Raw genomic sequence first — 17,780 nt, forward strand, 5'->3', positions numbered from 1 at the left:
TAAAATACTATATATGGATTAGTCTTATGTATTTCTTTTGTTATTTATTACAGTAATTAAGAAAATGAGGTTAATTATAATTATAGTAATTAATATGAAAACAAAACCAATTCCCTATCTAAATAGCCTGGAGGGGTGGACCATTATTTTCTTCCATTTTGTTTGAGCAACTTTTGTTTCTCTCAGACCTGATCTGATGTGTCCTATCTTCTCTCTCTGCTGTGTTTTCTTAATGAGGGTGTACAAAGCTGTGTTTCTTAGGGAGAATGGTGGGCAGACAGCCTCTGGGTCTTTTCTCCCCCCCGCCCCCCCCCCCCCCCGCATTTGAACCATTTATTAATCTGCCCTTTTTTTTACAAGTTTAGAAAAAGAAGCCTGCATGTTTTTGATTTGCTTCCTCGTGGTCCATGATGCCAGCTGACGTAGGCAGCACAATATACCCAAACTGGTGTGAAGGAAGCAGGTTATTCTGCGACTTTTCCAAATCCTTCAGTTGGACATCAAATCTTGGACTGATAACAAGACACTTGTTGAATCTGCCTGTGAGGTTCACAATGATTTCCCCAGCTCTGTGATCATTGATGATCTCAAATTCACCTATGTACCCATACTTCATCATCACAGTCAAGAACTGGACAATTACTTTGGAGCACAGTCTGATGAGAACTTGATGTTTCCCATGTTTCTCTGCATTGTTGATGCTTTTAAGAGCATCTGCCAGAACATTCATGCGCACCATGGTGCCTGCACAGCAAGATGGTGGAAAAAGGAAAGTGGGTGCCCGCCTGCAAGGGATTATGGGAATCATGAGCCTCTCAATTGGGAAGGAGAGGAGGCTTCCATCGAGGTGGTTCTTGGCTTACACCATATAGAACTCTGTGGCGGAAGCTCCAGCTTCTGGGTCTTTTTGATTGATTGCAGACTACAGCCACTGAAATTACATATACATGTGACATAGTCCAATCCTGAAGCCTATGAGGTGGGACTTTAAATAAGAAAATAGTTGGATTCACATTCTGGAGAGTGCCTATTTGTAGGGAATCAATTCAGAGAGAGAGAGAGAGAGAGAGAGTTTGCAAGTGCCAAAGAATAGTGTAGGATTTTATAATATATTATTCCTTTTTAACTTCCTTAGTTTTCTGTTTTTATGTGCTGTGTGTGTTGCCTTCTTTCTGAAGCATTTTACTGTATTTACTTGCCCCTCTTCCTTTCTTCCCTTCTTTATTATTTATCTTTACTTCTATCTTGCTTTTTTTCCTGCCACTTCTGGCTCATTTTAAAAAATTAATTCCTCTTCAGTCTTATTTCCTTCATTAGTTCTTTATTTGTGTGTGCATTGCTGTGTTGCCTGAGTGTGTACTGAACTCTTTTGGATTTTAATTGTGCCTCCCCACCCACCACCCATGAAGCTGCTGTTTATTTGGGAATGACAATTAATTAGGGATTCATTTGCTTTGTGTAACTCAATCTATATTGTATGTCTAGTTTTCCAAGTGTAATCCAACCACAAAACTTTTATTTATCACACACTGTTCAGTAATACAACCACACACATTTCATACAAACATTACAGTATCTTATTTGACATCTGTGGACAAAAACAGTACATCACAACTGGCAGGGGATCTTCGGTCTCTGGTGAGAAGAATGTGCAGCATAGTAGGGGCATATCTGGCAAAAGGAGAGGAAGGGGTGACTGAAAAAGTAGCAGTAGTCAGCCGTAATAGCAGTCTACCAAGCGCCAGAAGTCCCCGCTGCAAGCTCAAGCTACTGTTCTTCACGCAAAGTGGCTGTAGTGCCAATTCCTCAAGCTGCTTTTGGTGGACCTGTTTCCTATTAATCTTCCCATTGGCTTTAATGTTAAACATGAGCACATATCATTGCCTCAAAAAGGGGATCACTTTATTTTTTTGGTTTCATATTTTGAAGTGTAGATATTCTAGTAGAATACTGCAACCCCCCTGAACTTTGTCCAGCTCAGACAGAAAACCAGGAAGGTACAGACTCAAGGAAAGTGGTACTTCCATAGAGATCAATGGAAAATAATAATGAAATAGAATTATAAAAATGAAACAATAATAATGAAACAAAAAACATACAAAACAACCCAATAATGAAACAGTCATTTGGGGAATTAATAACAAAATCAAAAGAGACAAAACAAACTCCCATGTACAAGTCTAATAAGAATCTGCCTTGATAACTAGCTCTGTATAAGGGCTCAGCTGTAATAGAAGTGTTATAATTATGTGGTCTTCTCAAGACATATTCTAGAGAGTTCTTTTGGGAAACAACAACAGAAGATAAGGAAAGGATGATAATCCTGATGTCCTAGGGTTTCAACACAAATCTTTTCCACAGCATGGTGGTTGTAGCTAGCCAGCCAATCACCTGTGGAGCCTGTGGAGTCAAGTCTGAGGAGGGGAGGGAACTCAGCAGATATTTGATGCCATAGATTCCACCCCCACCCCCAAAGCTGCCATTTTCTCTGTAGTCTGGAGATCAAGTGTAATTCTAGGAGACCTCCAGGTCCCACCTGGCAGTTGAACCAAAAGCATTTGCCATAAATAGCTAACTAATGTTAGTAACCCTATGTTACACAATGAATAAATATATTAAATCTTTGAATAAAAATAAACTTCTTTATCTTTCTTCCACATTACAAAATTGCAAGATAGATAAAGTGCAACAGTATCCAAAAGTGCAAAGTGACATATCCGACTGATACAATGTCACAATAGCCTCAGTTTTGTCATTTTAGCTTCTAAGGAGAATTCAGGCTTGATTTGAAGTGACCGCGTTGCAATGACAGGGCATTTATAATCTGGATACTGAGTCACAAACATAAAAAGGGGTTGAAGGTAGTCTGTGCAGAGTATACACTGGAAGACTAAGAGGAGCATCTGTCAGTGACAATAGAAGGGCATTGAACTAGATTCTACTGGTCCTCTCCCACTGCTGGGTTGACTTGGTATGGGAATCAGAATTTGTGACGCGGCATTGCTACTTAGCTTGGCACCAACTTGGAAGTGGGCAATTGAGTAAGTACTTCCAGAAAAATACGCAATCTCTTCCTTTTAGCACTGCTGACTTAGCAACTGGGTTTCCCATGTCCTGACTAGAAGACAGTGCCTATTGCCCCCCCCCCCCAGTCAAAATAAAAGGCAGACAAGTTGCTTGGGTATAAAATATGGGCTGCTTTATTAATTAAACATAAACTTTGAATTGGCAAGGGATCTAACTAGCTGTGCAGGTCAAGCTCTGGGGTCTCACCGGACCTCCGCCTTGACCTGCCTGGGCGAGCCCCCACTTCCCCAGGGGTGAGGCTTCCAAAGGATGGTTGGTACCCGGTGGCCAGGCAAGTGGTTCCCCTTTAAAGCTCCGACCCCCACTGCCGTGAGCCCATAGAGGTGGACTTGTCCAGGAGTCCCACTGGGCAGTCTGCCCTCACAACTGGCTGCCATGAAGCTCACCAGCTGCTCCTGACAGACCCCCAATTCCTCTAAGGGAATGTGCCAAGGGGGTCACCATCCTGCTCAAATCCCATCCTATCCTGCCAATGCAGGAGGTCAAGCTTCTGCTCAGACCCCTGCACACCACAGGTGGCTTATGGCCAACCTGAGCCCTTGCCAAATTATCTTCCAAGAATATGTTATTACCTGCCACCAAATGTGGACCCCATCACCTCGGTAGAGGTCAGGGCACTGTGCCCGAATCCCGGGGTGAGGTAAATAAATCCCTAAGCCCCTGGCCATGGCTTTCTCGAGGGCTCTATCAGCCTTCCTGAGAGCCTTCTCTATAGCCCCTGGGTCCAATGCTTCCCACCATACATGCCTTGGGATCATTGCAGATCACACAATAAGAATACCAAGCCAGCGTTCACTTATGAAGTGCAAATCTGCCTGAGCATGCACAGATAATGCCAGATAATGCCCTTCATCAAGCCAAGGTCATTACCACCAAGGTAGATAACTAAAATGTGAGGAGGTGGGTTAGACCTCCCCTCAAAAAGCGGTGGCAGCAGGCCGGACTACCTTACGCCCCAACACCCCTGCCACTCCACTGTTGCCCACTTGCTAAGGCCAAGCTGGGAACCAAATGCAGTCTTCTTGGCTTGATGAGCCACCCAAAATACACAACTGTGCCTGCAGATGAGTATACGTAGTTTCCCGTGGTGAGCCCCAGCATCTAAAAAGAAAACAGATTCAATATACATTCATAAACCGACTGAGGGGCACACATAGGAGTGGTACGCAGAGGACCGCCACCGGCCTATCTTCTGAATCGCGGTCACCGGGTAGCCCATCACTGCCACGGTAGAGGCAGCCCCAATACAAAATGAATGAGTCCCAAATCGGACCCCGTTTAGCCCCAACTCAGCTAGGGCTCACCCAGTGACCACCCAAAACTGGTACCTGGTCAGTGGGGAACCATTTTCATGCCTGAAGAGAGGGCCACCTCCCTCTCCCCGGAGCTCCAGGTAAGTCTGTAACGCCTGCACAGGACACAGACCTGGCTCATCACAAGGGCCAAGCAAAACAGTCGACCCTGCACCCATCTGGTCAGTTTTGGACCAGCGTACCAGGAGCAATAATTTATCCCCAACAAAATGAATGTCCGCCCCCTGCAAGGCTTGGCAGGACATATCTGAGCTGGAACCGGCAACCAGCTCACTGACCCGCAGTGTGCCAAAAAAGACGGTGAGGACAGTGGCATGAAACAGGGTTGCCTCAAAATCTGAACTACAGACCTTACCCCACATAGCCCCCAGGCCCTGCAAAACCATCAGGGAGATGGGCTGCTGGTCATCCTTCCTGGTACCAGCCTCCCGGGCCCAACCTTCCTGCATCTTCTGCAAGCAGAAGTCCTCCATAGCCTCGGTTAATCCCCTGACCTTGCTGGCAAAGGCTAAGGCCGCAAGTTGGCCTCTAATGGACTTCACTGCCAGGCGCTTACCTCTTTGCTCCACACAAAACTGCATCAAGTGTGGCACGGGGATGGGCCATACCCGCTGCATCCCCTTAGACCATCTAAAATCTGCAAACTGGCATACAGTCCAATCATAGGACCTTCTTGTGCTGGGGGTGATCACTAAGCTAATTGCCCTGCTTGCCTCTAGCATCCAAGGCTCCACAGGTCTCGGGGCATCACGGCCAGCTGCAAGTTGGCCTCTGGTGTGAGCTGGCAAAACCGTTCCATCTGAAAGTGAGACAGCACATCTGCCATGCCATTACTAATGCCAGGAACGTGCCTCACCCAGAACAAAATTTTAAGCTGCAAGCAATGTAGCGTAAAAGCCCTAACCAGCCCCATTACCTGAACAGATCTGGAGGAGAGTGAGTTGAGAATGGGCACCACAGCTTGGCTGTCACAACAAAAGTGGACCGTGTGGTTTGCAAGCTCCCTACCCACTAGAATGGGGAATAACTCCAGAAAGGTAAGGTCCAAAGTGAGGCCCCTACTCGCCCACCAGGCTGGCCATTGCTTAGCACATCAATGACCTTGAAAGTAGACCCCAAAGCCAATGGACCCAGAGGCATCGGACATCACCTGTAACTCTCCTTCCAAGAGGAGTTCTTCCCTCCAGAAGGTCACTCCGTTGTAGGAACACAGGAACTCATCCCACACCTTGAGGTCCGCCCTCATCCCAGCTCTGATCCTGACAATATGAGAAATACAGATGGGCACGAACAGGAAAAAATGAACACGATGTTTGTTGTTTGTTGCCATCCACAAACAGGGATTCACGAACATCGATGGACATGACACGTTCATAAACATGTTCATAGCTGGAGGTTTGTGGGAGCCAGAATGGCCCCCTTGGGACTTAGCAGAACTTGAGCCATGGAAAGGAGAGTCCATGGGTCTCCCCTTTTCATGTCATTTTCTCTTCACAGTGGCAAAAACTGGACTGTCTGCAGGAAGCTAATTGAGGAGTTACAAACTGACCTTCCTGATGTCCAATACCCACCAAAGTTGCAGGGGACATAGTCCTCACTGTCCTCTGAAGACCCCCCCCCCAAGATTCATAGAGATTGCACCCAGGGAAAGGCATGATCCATGGGTCTCCCCCTTTCACGTCATTTTCTGTTTACAGAGGCAAAAACTGGACTGTCTGCTGTAACGTACTTTGAGGAGTTACAAGCCAGAAAAAAGCCAGAAAGAGTTCAGACAGAGTTCAGACAGTCCATGCCTATGTTGCCAGGGGAACTGATTAAAAGGCGCCAGACTGTCTGGCTTTACGAATGGCTGACGAACGCCACAAAGAGGGCTTGGAATGAGCACGTTCCCAGGAACAGGGCCTCACGAACAGCTTGCTCACAAACAGCAGATTGGGCTGTTTGTGGCTTTTTTTTGTTCATATTGCTGTTCGTGCCCATCTCTAATTATAAGGCAGCTGCAAACTGCCCATTGGGGCACAGGCGTGCCAAAGGAACGCCCTCCCAGGCATGACCACACGGCAGGCATAATTAAGGTGGCCAACTAACTGCTGCAGCTCACGTAATGAAGGCTTGTGCAGCTTCCGAAAAGCAGCTAGCAGTTCCCTACGGCCACTTAATTTATCGTCTGGCAGCCTAGAAGTCTGCCGCACTGTGTCTAACTCTATACCAAGGAATGTTAAAACTGTGGCCGGACCTTCCATCTTTTTGTGCACCAAAGGCACACCCAGCTCTTTAGCCAGACCCATAAACCCAGCTAGAAGACAAGTGCATTGCCTGGACTAGGCGGGGCCCACGAAATGGAAATCGTCCAGGTAATGGGCTGTGTCCCAACCCTGAAGGTGGGACAGTACCACCCACTCCAAAAAGGTGCTGAAATGCTCAAATGCGATGCAGGACACCGAGCATCCCATGGGAAGGGCAAGGTCCATATAAAATTGGCCTTCAAACGAGAAACCAAGGAGTTCAATATCGGTGCACTGGCAAAAGGCGAAATGGTGACTTAATGTCACATTTGGCCAATTCAGCGCCAACCCCACATCTCCTAACCACCCTGACCGCTTGGTCAAACAAAATGTTCCTCACAGAGCACAAGTGCTCCAGAATCGCATCGTTGACTGAGAAAAAGACAAGTGGTGGACGAGTCTGAACTCACCTGCTGCCTTCTTGGTGCTTAAAAGGAACAGGCTCCCTCATAGCAATTCTCCCACACAAGCAGACGGGGTTGAACCGGCTGCCCCACTCGAGTGTGGGATCCCTGGGCAGGCTGCTGCCTTTGGAGTATATGCTCACTGTCCAAACGCTCACCCAGGTTTGGCTTCACAGGGGCCATCAGCTGCAGCCACAGCTGCTGATGAATTTGGTCCCAAGGGAGGTTTGGGTTCATGGCAGCCCTCATACGGAACTCTTTGTCATATTGAAGCCAAGCCGCTCCGGTGAAGTCTGTATAGCCCTGGTAAATAATGTCAATATACTGAAAAAGTGGGGCAGCGATAATGCCAGAGTAAATCAACGACCCCAGGAGCCAGTTGGTCCATGTCCTATTCACCTTCCTATGTTTCAAGTGCTCCTTCTCTCGGTCATCCAACTCCTCCTCCTCTTTCTTTTCTAACTCTCTGAAGGGGAGTGTGAAAACATCCACATTCCCTTCAGAAACTTTTCCCTGGTGGCCGGGGTGAAATGATCACCCAACGGCATTGCCGTGTCCCCAAATGGAAGAGCATGGAAAGGAACAGACCCATATGCTGCTGGTCCTGGCCATGACGGATACCACAATGCCCCTGGGAAGTAATCCCACCATGGAGACTGGCCCGAGGCAGATTGGGTCAATTCCCCAGCCCATGATGCCTGACCACTAGCCCCCTGAGAGGACTGAGTGCCGCTGGGGTCCATATTCAGGACTGCCCACCCAGGTTGTCCCCATGAGGGAGATGCTGGAGCCATAGCTTGTCCCCCTGTGTAAAAGGATGCTGAAGAGGCTGTCTGCAAGGTTGTGGAAGGCGCTGGGGGCACAGGCCCACCCCATGGCCCCCAAGGCCATGAACCCATGTGCTGAGGCTGGGGGGGGCTTACCATCTCCATCTGCCAGCTCCATGGCCAATGTCATCGGTCCACCCTCCACCATCACTTCTTGCTCTACAGGCTCACTGTGCTGTGTCTCTGCACCGTCTGCTGCCATGGTGGAAACGAGATCCTGGCTGCCAGCACTACCTTCAAGAGCAGATATACAATTTAGCACCTCCCTTAAAAATGTTGCATTGGAAGTACTCCTGACAGCCCCCTGCGCATTTTGCTCTGCCCTGCCCCGAGGATGAACAGCTCTTAGCTTTCTCCAAAGCAGCCAAGCGCTTAAGTATGTCCTGCCTGTCCAGGACATCACCCTCATCTTCTGAGGATGACACAGGCGGTGCAGACCTCTTTGGGGTGGACCTCTTTGCAGGCTGCTTGCCCTTAGAGGACCCACTGGCCCTTCCTTTAGGCATGGTTAACCCACATGGAACCCCCACTAGCAACAAGGCAAATGGCATGCAACCTAAAATGTCCACCCAACCACCAAATTTCTGCCGCAGGAATGCACTGAAGCAAAAAGGGGGAGGGAAGACCCAAGGGGAACCACAAACTACCCCAGAGCCCTAGGGGAGGATACCCAGCCAAAGCCCAGTAATCAAAGCGCTGAGCAATAGCAAGCACAGCCACTCAACCCTACTACCCCACAGTAAGTGCAGGGAAGCAGGCCAAAGCCAATGGGAGGAAGGGGCTGACCCCAGCCAAACCACTTAACCACTATGCCCCAGTACCACAAAGACATACAAGCCAGCAGGGCTGCTACGCCTCAAAGGGGGGGGGAGCAAATTCGCAATTCAAGCTACCTCCCCACAGCAATAGCAACCCAGGAGTGATAAGCACTAAGCCAATTAAACCCGCTCGTTAATAAGGGGGGGGGGTCAGGAGCAACAAATGCACCACTGCCCCCAAGCCACTATGGGCCTGTTAAACTCCCAACAGCCCAGGCCTACCACCACAAAGAACACAAAGCGGGGGGGAGGGGAAAGGCCGAGGCCAGAGCCCCTCAAACCGCCACCCTTCAAGCCCAGCGTGCCACCGCCTGGGGCAACAAGAGCCCTTCTAGCGCTCCCTCGCCACCCCTCTTCCTTGCTGGAGCTAAGCAGGCAGCCACAGCAAGCCCCGCCCCGGCCGACAAACACCCGGCAGCGAAGACACATGCCACCACTGCAGGCACGATGGAGGGACACCGGCGAGACCACTCACACACTGCGGCTTCTTAGCCGCTGCCGCCCCACAAGGCAAACGGGAGCCCCTCCCAGAGCTGCTCTTGCCACCCTTCCTCCATACCAAAGCTGGGCGCATGACCGTGGCAAGCACTGCGGCTGGCAAAAATGCCCGGTGGGGAAACAAGAGTGCCAGGAGTGAAGGAGGAAGCCGCCGATGCTGTCTCCCCGTGCCTCGCTAGACACTGGGACTGCCACCTTTGTCGCCGCCACCACCGCCGTGCTGATGAGGCCCTCCGCAATGTCCCCTTGTGCTCGGCACCAGGAGCAGCTCCTCTCATGCCGAGCAAGGAAGAAAGTTGCGGACCTAAGAGACGGAGCAGGCTTTTATGCCCTTTGCTCCACCTCCCAGGGAAAAATCCCCGGATGCCCGGGAAAGGAGGGTCTGCCTCCCTTCATCCAGTGCTGCAAAGTTGGCCCCCATCCCAAGCAGCTTACACTGCTGGCTGGGAGGGCAACATTATCATTTCAAAAAAAATTATGACTGCCTTTAAACTCCTGAGCACATAAGTAAAGCACTTAGTTGAAGCCTGTACAATGTTAGGACCAATGATTCTGCTGCTCTGGACAGCTGCTATGCCAGTATCAGTACTTTATCAGTCAGTACACAGTCCTAATCTTATACAAAGCAAAACAGCATGCACACACTGTGATGCACAAGCACAGTGATCAGGAGGCTAGCCAGTCAGGAGACTGCCAATCATTCCCTCATGACACATTTGAATTGCTGCTGGTTTGAGGAAAGAAAGGGAGCCATTTAGATATGAAAGAATGCACATGACAACAGGATCTTCAAAGGAAGCAGAGGTATAAATTTGCTATAGCTCAGTGGAAAGAAGTGAGGTAATGGAAAACAGGAGACTGGTGTTTCATTCCCACCCTGGGAGAAAGAAGTACAACCTCTATGAGAAAAGGCCCAACTTTTGGATGTCCAGTCCAGATTGTGGGTTCCTGTTGCTAGTATGAGTATAAAGCTGTTTTCAAGAAAATATGTAACCCAAGCAGTTCTTTTTGTAAGAGGTGGGAGCAACTGTAATATTGTTTAGTTAAAACTTCTAGAAATATGAATTAACATGGAGGAAAAAGAACAAAGATACAGCGCAAAAATATCAAAATATGAATTACTTAGCCGGATGCCTTTCCTAACTGTATGGTTAAACTGGGATGATCAAGCAAGGTGCCAAAACTCACAAGTTTAAAGATTCCACAATGCCACCGACCACATGAACATTTGTCTCCATGCCCCGAAGCCTCCATCCTTTGTCTACACAGCCATCAGTAAAATCCAGTACAGCAAAGGGGAAGAGTTACAAGCTTCTACCATTGTAGTCACTCAGGGACTAATACACCTCACCCATCCAGCCAGCCGGAGTCATTAATCATCTTTTTACATCTTTAGTTCCTCTCAGGAAGGCAAAATCAAGCCCTCTCAGTTCTATTGTCTCCATTCTGGAAACAGCCATCAAGCTATTGTCTTTGGGAGTAAGATGTCAGTTTTGCCTCAGGGTACATTTTACTCTATAATTAGGCTGTCCTGCTATGTGCTCAGTGTGTCCTGGGACCTCCCACCCATGCACCCTTGGACTGCATGTCTGAATCACCTCTCTCCCCTTTCAGGAGACACTAGCCATCTGTGCTGCTCCTCCATGGAATTTACAACGTTCCATGTTGGTCACAAGATCATACCTCTAAGCTCCTGGGCTAATCAGAGGTGGGCATAGTCTCAAATAACCCCATGAGCCTGAGAGCGGGACCACAAGTGACGCCTGACACAGGTTGGACACTTGCCAGCTTCCCTCAAGTTTTGATGGGAAATGTAGGCAGCTTGGCGGAATGTTGGACAAGTGACAGTTGAAAAGTCCATTGGACAGCAGTCAGAGAGTCAAGCTGCAAGACCAGGATGCCTACATTTCCCATCAAAACTTGAGGGAAGCTGACTAGTGTCCAACCTGTGTCAGGTGTCACTATGCCCACCTCCGATTAGCCCAGGAGTAACCACACCTCTAATACCTCTGGTTTAACTATATAACATTTAAAATGACAATCAGAGGGAGAATAAGCAGACTAGACAGAATCCACACACTTACTGTGTGTGACAGTCAGCAAAGATTAAACATAGTAAAGGAAATACACAGCTACCAATAAGGACTGGATTCTTTAATTTCCAAAAGAGAATCTGAGCACTGTAAAATGGCAGTAATGATGTCAAGCAAACTCAGGAGGATTATCACTTCAGTACTTTTTAATGTTCTGCAAAGTTGATAAGAAATTATCCCTCTTGCCTTCTGTCCCACCTTCTGGGACATTTGAGGAAATTAATAGAGGAACACAAGTGGGGACCAGCAAGGACTTGAGGGGGACATCTCATTTTCCCGTCTTCCATCATGTCCTCTTTCCCTTCCTGCCCCCAAAGCTTTCCTGCTTCCTTCTCTCCTGTCTAATCACCTTTGTCAGCACCCTGTCTTCACTTTCCCCCCTCCCCTCATCATTTTCATGGTGCCAGCTAAGCTGGCCCCGACTGCATGGTGGGGAACTTGCAAGGATTTGCAGGGGGTACCTCACTTTCCTCTGTATCCCCTCTCCCACACTTTTTCCTCTTTCCTCCTGGCAGTCTCCACATGTTCACTTTCCCCCACATCCTTCTCTCCTTCAAACCTACTAAACAACTTACCTTTTATCTTCCCCCTAGCCTCACCTATATTTCTTAATTTACTTCATTTATTATATACTGCCTTTCAGCACAATGGGGATCTAAAGCAGTTTAAATTATTCTCTTTGCCTCCATATCATCCTCACAACAGCCCTGAGAGGTACGTTAGGCTGAGAGTGTGTGACTGGGCCAATGAGCTTCCACAGCAGAGTGGTGATTCAACCTGGGTCTCCCAGATGTTACTTTGAAACTCTACGTACACTGGCTTTTGTGGGAGTGATATTGAGCAGCAGCAGGCAGCCAGGCCTGAGTGAGTCATGTAAGTCATGAGGTATCAAGTCTTCTGGCAGTTGCTTCTGGGCCTAGTCCCAATAAGTCCTTCCTTAAAGACCCAAAGGCCCCTGGAATGGGCCCTGCCTCCTCCCCCTGACTTTTCCTGACAGAAACAAAGCCTGGGATACTGGCTAACTGTTATGATTGCCTAGCAACAGCCCCTAAGGACATCTGGTTAAAGCTAGAGGGGCTCCTTTTAGCATTTGGGGGTTTTAAATGAGAGAGAGAGAGAGAGAGAGAGAGAGAGAGAGAGAGAGAGAGAGAGAGAGAGCAGATTATTCAGCAAACTTGGGGCATTTTTCAGGTGTTTAGGAATATCTGTCTTGTCCATTCATAGCTCCAGTCTCCAGGTTTGTGTATCCAAAGATCAGCACTATTTGGCTATTAGATGACAGGAGTTGCAGTTATTCCCTATGCTGTTAAATATGTAACTCTGTTACCACTTGCAAGACATGAGAGGCTGCATATGACATCGGCACAGCTAGAATTGTGTCTAGGGATGTACTAGAGGGACTTAAAATGTAAGTGCTGGAGCTCTGCCAAAAACATCCTTTTGTGTACCTTGGCTACTATCATCCTAAATCCACTGCAAAATGATTTATAAGTCAGAAGAAATGAAGGGACAACAGTTATAGAGGTGAATAGAGGTGCATGCTGTTATAAGCACACTCATGGGTGTTAAGACTCCCTGGGTTAAGATCCAAAGAATGTTGGAATCAATAGGATAATTTAGTCACAGCTAACTTATCTCCAATTGATTTCAATAGGATTAAACCATGTCAATAGGATTAAAGCATGACTTACTTTTTCAGCATCAGGTTTGAGACCTGCCATCTTTCCCTGGCTTACTTCTCTGCCTTTAACAGCAGCATGATGTGCAGAAATGAAGCTTTCCCTGGTATGGAAATAAAGTGGTAAGCACCTTTATTTTTATGAGTGTGTAATATTATTCCCCTTCTTGGAGATACACCTTAAAGTGGTAAGGGGATTTAAGTGTGTCAATGAAGCTGAGAGCAACACTATCAGGAGTGCAGACTCAGTCAAGGGTCTATACTCCTGGAAGAGTCACTCAAAGCAGAATGGTCAAAGCTAAGACACCAGACTAAGAGGCATCCACCCTCTTCAGGAATCAACGGTCACATCAGCAGAAGAGAACTGACAGTTTCAGTGGTGGTGAGAGCAGAAGAATTCTTGAAGGCTAGCTACTGGGCAGCAGCAGTAGTAGAAGGAGGATCTTTCACAGATAACAGTAGTGTCACTTCAGCTAACCCTGATCAGTACTGCGCAGAAGAAGGCAATGGTAAACCACATCTGCTCATCTCTTACCTTGAAAACCCTATGATGAGACAATCCAATATGAAAGAAGATATAGTGCTAGAAGACAGGACCCCCAGGTCAGATGGCACTCAATTGGCTACTAGGAAAGAGCAGAGGACAAGTACAATGGCGTTGTTCTTAATGACAGAACTGGATTAAAGCCAAAAGGATGTTCAGTTGCTGATGTGAATAGATGCAAAAGGAACATCCAAAGCTGTGTGACACACATATTAGGAACATGGAATGTGAGAAGTATGAAGCCAGGTAACCCAGAAATTGTAAAACAAGGAAAGGAACATTTAAACATTGCAATCCTGGGTATGAGTGAACTTATGTGGACCGACACAGGCTGCCTTTCCGCATGGTCAGTTTCTGGCGATTCTGATTCCATTCTGCTTCACTCAATCTCCAGCTTTCCACACGAGAGGGTGACTTTGATTCTGTTCTGCTTCTCTCGATCTCCAGCTTTCCACACGAGGAAAGGAGGCATGAGTTGCAGAACCAACCTTTCCCCGGCTTTCCCCAGACTTTTTCAATGCACACATTCAGCGACCTTTTTTTTGACGCCACTGTTGAATTGCCACTGCTGCATTCTATGTGTGTGTGGAAGTCTAAGTCCCTAACTGCATCTCCCCCCCCCTTTTCCTTTCCATGGGTGCTGATTGGTTGGCCACCCAGTGGAAACCACTCCCTCCCTCCCCAGCTGTGCACTCAGAAAGAGCTGCTGCAAATCAGTCCCTCCCTGACCGTGCACATACTTCCTTTTGGTTCCCCCCGCCCCCTTAAACCAGGGATGGTTTGTAAGGTGCACTCAGAAGCAGCTGCTGCAAATCGATCCCCACCCCTGCTGTGCAAGCACATCTCCAGCCACCACAAAAGGCAGCTTCAAACAAACATCTCAAGAACGCAAACACCAAATCACCTTGCAGCATGGGCTTTAAAGTGTGCCATGTGGAAAGCATTATTCATCTCAAGAAAGCAGACACCAAATTGCCTTGCAGGCAGGAGCCAAACCGATTCAGCACCAATAAACGTGAGTGCACAGCAGTGCCGGCTTTAAAGTGTGCCATGCGGAATCACTCAGGATATTTTCAGTCAGAAAATTACAAAGTTTTTTACTGTGGAAATGACAAACTCAAAAGAAATAGTGTTGCTCTAATAGTGAGGTGATATGTAGCACAAGTAGTCAAGAGCTACAATGCAAAGTCTGACCAATTAATCAGACTTCATGGAAGGAATATTAACATAACCATCATTCAAGCTTATGCCTCAACTACAGATGCTGAGGAGAAAGAAATCAAAAACTTTTACATAAGTGTCCAAGAAGAAATTGATCATACACTTAAACAAGATATGCTGATAATCATAGATGACTGGAACAAAAAAGTAGAAGACAAAGCAGAATCAAACATTGTTTGGAAATTTGGACTAAGATCATGAAATGACGCAGGAAAGTGACTCAGAATTTTGTGAAGCCAACAACCTGTTCATTGCTAGCACATGCTTCAGGCGACCACAAAGACAATCGTATACATGGAAATCACCGGGTGACCAATATAGAAACCAAATAGATTACATAATTGGAAGCAGAAGATCGAGAAGCTCTATTCTCTCTGCTAAAACAAGATCAGGAGCTTATTGTTATACAGATCATGAGTTGCTAATATCAAAATTTAGAATAACACTGAAGAGAATCATTAAAAGAATCATAGTGCCAAAATACAATCTAGATAATATTCCTGAAGAATTTAAAGACTGTGTAAAGCACAGATTTGCAATGCAAAGTTTAATTGATCATGAACCAGAAGAACTATGGCCTGAAACCAGAGATATTATCATGGAAGAATATGCAAAGACTATTCCTGTAGCCAAAAGAAAAGAGAAGCCTAAATGGATGATTGAGGAAACTCTTAAAATTGCTAAAGACAGACAAGAAGCAAAAACAAAAGATGACAGAAATAGAGTCAGAATTCTAAATGCAGTTTTTCATCCAGTTGTACACAGATACAAAGAAATCTGTTATAATAACCAGTGCAAATAAACAGAACAACAAAAAAGGGAGGACAAGAGATTTGTTCCACAAGATCCAAGAAATCAAAGGGAAATTCAAGCGATGGCTCAGCATGCTAAAAGATCAACCCAAAAATACAGTATGTGATCAGAATAAAATAAAGATGGAAATAATACACTGAAGAACTATACAGAAGAGGTGGAAGGATGATAGATACTAGAGGTGGGCATTGACCTCATAATGGACCTATATTCCGCATGGATTTACCTTGTTTGTTGTTTGCAAACATGCAGGCCGTGGGCGTGTGTTCTTTTCATGAAAGCGCCAAACTTTGGGGCGTTCTGTCCGTCTGTCCGTTGGCGCGTTATGCCTGGATTCTCGCCATCGACGCTCAATCAATTTCCTAGGAAATGGTGTGGAGTCACCTTCCCCTTTTGGAACACACCAGTCTCAGCCCAGGAAACCTTGATTGGCAGCTCTGTCAGCCAAACAGAGAGCGCCTACTAGCGTTTCCTATATAAGAGAAAGTGCATGAAGCGTGGCTTCAGTTTGTGGGCAGGAGCAACTGCTTGCTGTGGAAGTTTTTCTTTTGCATTGCACGTTGCGAGAGCGCCTTGTGCCTTAGCAAGGGTCTTTGGGTCTTTGGTTGCAAGAGAGCTAACTCTTCCCTTCATTCCTGTTTATTTTTTTCACCTTTCAATTCTTGCTTGCTTAGTGAGAGCACTTTTTAAAAATTCTTTTACCATGTTATCGGGTTCCTCTTGATTTCTTTCACCTTTCAAATCCTTGGGTTCTTGGGCTTGAATTTTTTTTCAAACTCTTACTTGCTTTTGGGTTCCTGGTGGGTTCTATTGTGCTCTGACCCCACCCACTCGCAGACCCGCAGTGGGTGCAAGGCAGCTTATGGGGCTCTTTGCTTGAGTTCTTTCTTTCTTTCCACTTTCTTCCCACTTTCCTGGCTTTTGAGGTGCCCAGGGGGGCTGCTATTGGGCTCTGTGAAACACCCACTCTCAGACGACCTGCAGTAAGCTTTTGGGGCTGCTTGCTTGAGTTCTTTCAAAGCCTTTCTTTCCGCAAACAGTGTGCCCCTCTTGGGGTGCTTTCTTTCCTGGCTTTTGAGGTCCTGGTGGGAACTATTGGGCTCTCTGAGGCCCAATGGGGAGATTTCTGTTCCCCCTGGCAGACTCTCCTTCCCCCCAGAATCACCTCTATCCTATCCTGTCCTGTCCTGTAGATGGCTGTTCCTGTGTGCCCAACGAAATCCACTCCCTCCCCACCAATTTAAACTCCTCTCCAAGATTGTCTCTGTCCTTGTGTCCTTTCCAAGAGGCTTCCTCTTGCTGTCTCCCCCCAAAAAACGTCTCCTTGACTGTCCCCTCAAAGAATCCTTTCCCTCCCCATTCCAGCCCCAGAGCAGGTTTTCTGCTGCCAGGAAGGGGATGTACTAAAACGAATGACAGGATTGCCCACTGGAAATCACGGGAGGCAGGAATACCAATTTACTTGTATGGGCTCCATTGAAATACATTACAGCAAAAGGGGGGGGGCAAAGAAAATGTGGAATGGATTTTCCAGAAAGGTCTCTAGGCCCAGATAAACTATACAGGGATGGGAAAGACAGGCCCCACAGTGCAATGACAGCCCCTGGAAATAGCAGAAGGGCTCTGGGACTGGAATGACAGGCCCCTGAGTGGAGCGACAGCCCCTGGGTGATGGTCTGTATTCTTGGTGTTGGGGGGGGGCAATCAGGGAGAGTGCTTCTAGTGTCCCTTGCCCACTGGCAGACCTCCTGATGACACCTGGGTTTTTTGGCCACTGTGTGACACAGAGTGTTGGACTGGATGGGTCATTGGCCTGATCCAACATGGCTTCTTTTATTTTCTTATGTTCAAAAACCCTCTGGGACTGGAATGGCATGCCTCTGAGTAAAAAGACGATCCCTGGGAGTATCAAAAGGGCTTTGACACGGGAATGACAGAAGCCTGGGTGGAATGGCAGTCCCTGTAAGTATCAGAAGGGCTCTGGGACTGGAATGACAGTCTCCAGTGGGCAAGGGACAGCACAAACAGCAAATACTGGGGGTGAGGGGGTGGGAATGGACTCCATTATTGCAACATTGCCACACTTGTGAAGCATTATTGGATTTTAGTTAAGGCATGTTAACTAAACAAACTGCGCGCAGAAAGCTCTCATCCAAGTTAGAGAACCAATAACTGTTTATTTATCTAAAGAAATATATT

At 47.1% G+C, this 17,780-nt stretch overlaps 1 protein-coding gene across 1 annotated transcript; it reads right to left on the reverse strand.

Annotated features, from left to right (window-relative positions):
• Positions 1-361: 361 nt before the first annotated feature.
• LOC129323439 (40S ribosomal protein S15a-like) lies at positions 362-754 on the reverse strand. The gene has a single exon (XM_054969970.1). The coding sequence runs from the start codon at positions 737-739 to the stop codon at positions 362-364; it is 378 nt and encodes a 125-aa protein (XP_054825945.1). The 5' UTR covers positions 740-754.
• Positions 755-17,780: the final 17,026 nt, after the last annotated feature.

The sequence above is a fragment of the Eublepharis macularius genome, chromosome 2, assembly GCF_028583425.1.
Source record: "Eublepharis macularius isolate TG4126 chromosome 2, MPM_Emac_v1.0, whole genome shotgun sequence".
Lineage (NCBI taxonomy): Eukaryota > Metazoa > Chordata > Lepidosauria > Squamata > Eublepharidae > Eublepharis > Eublepharis macularius.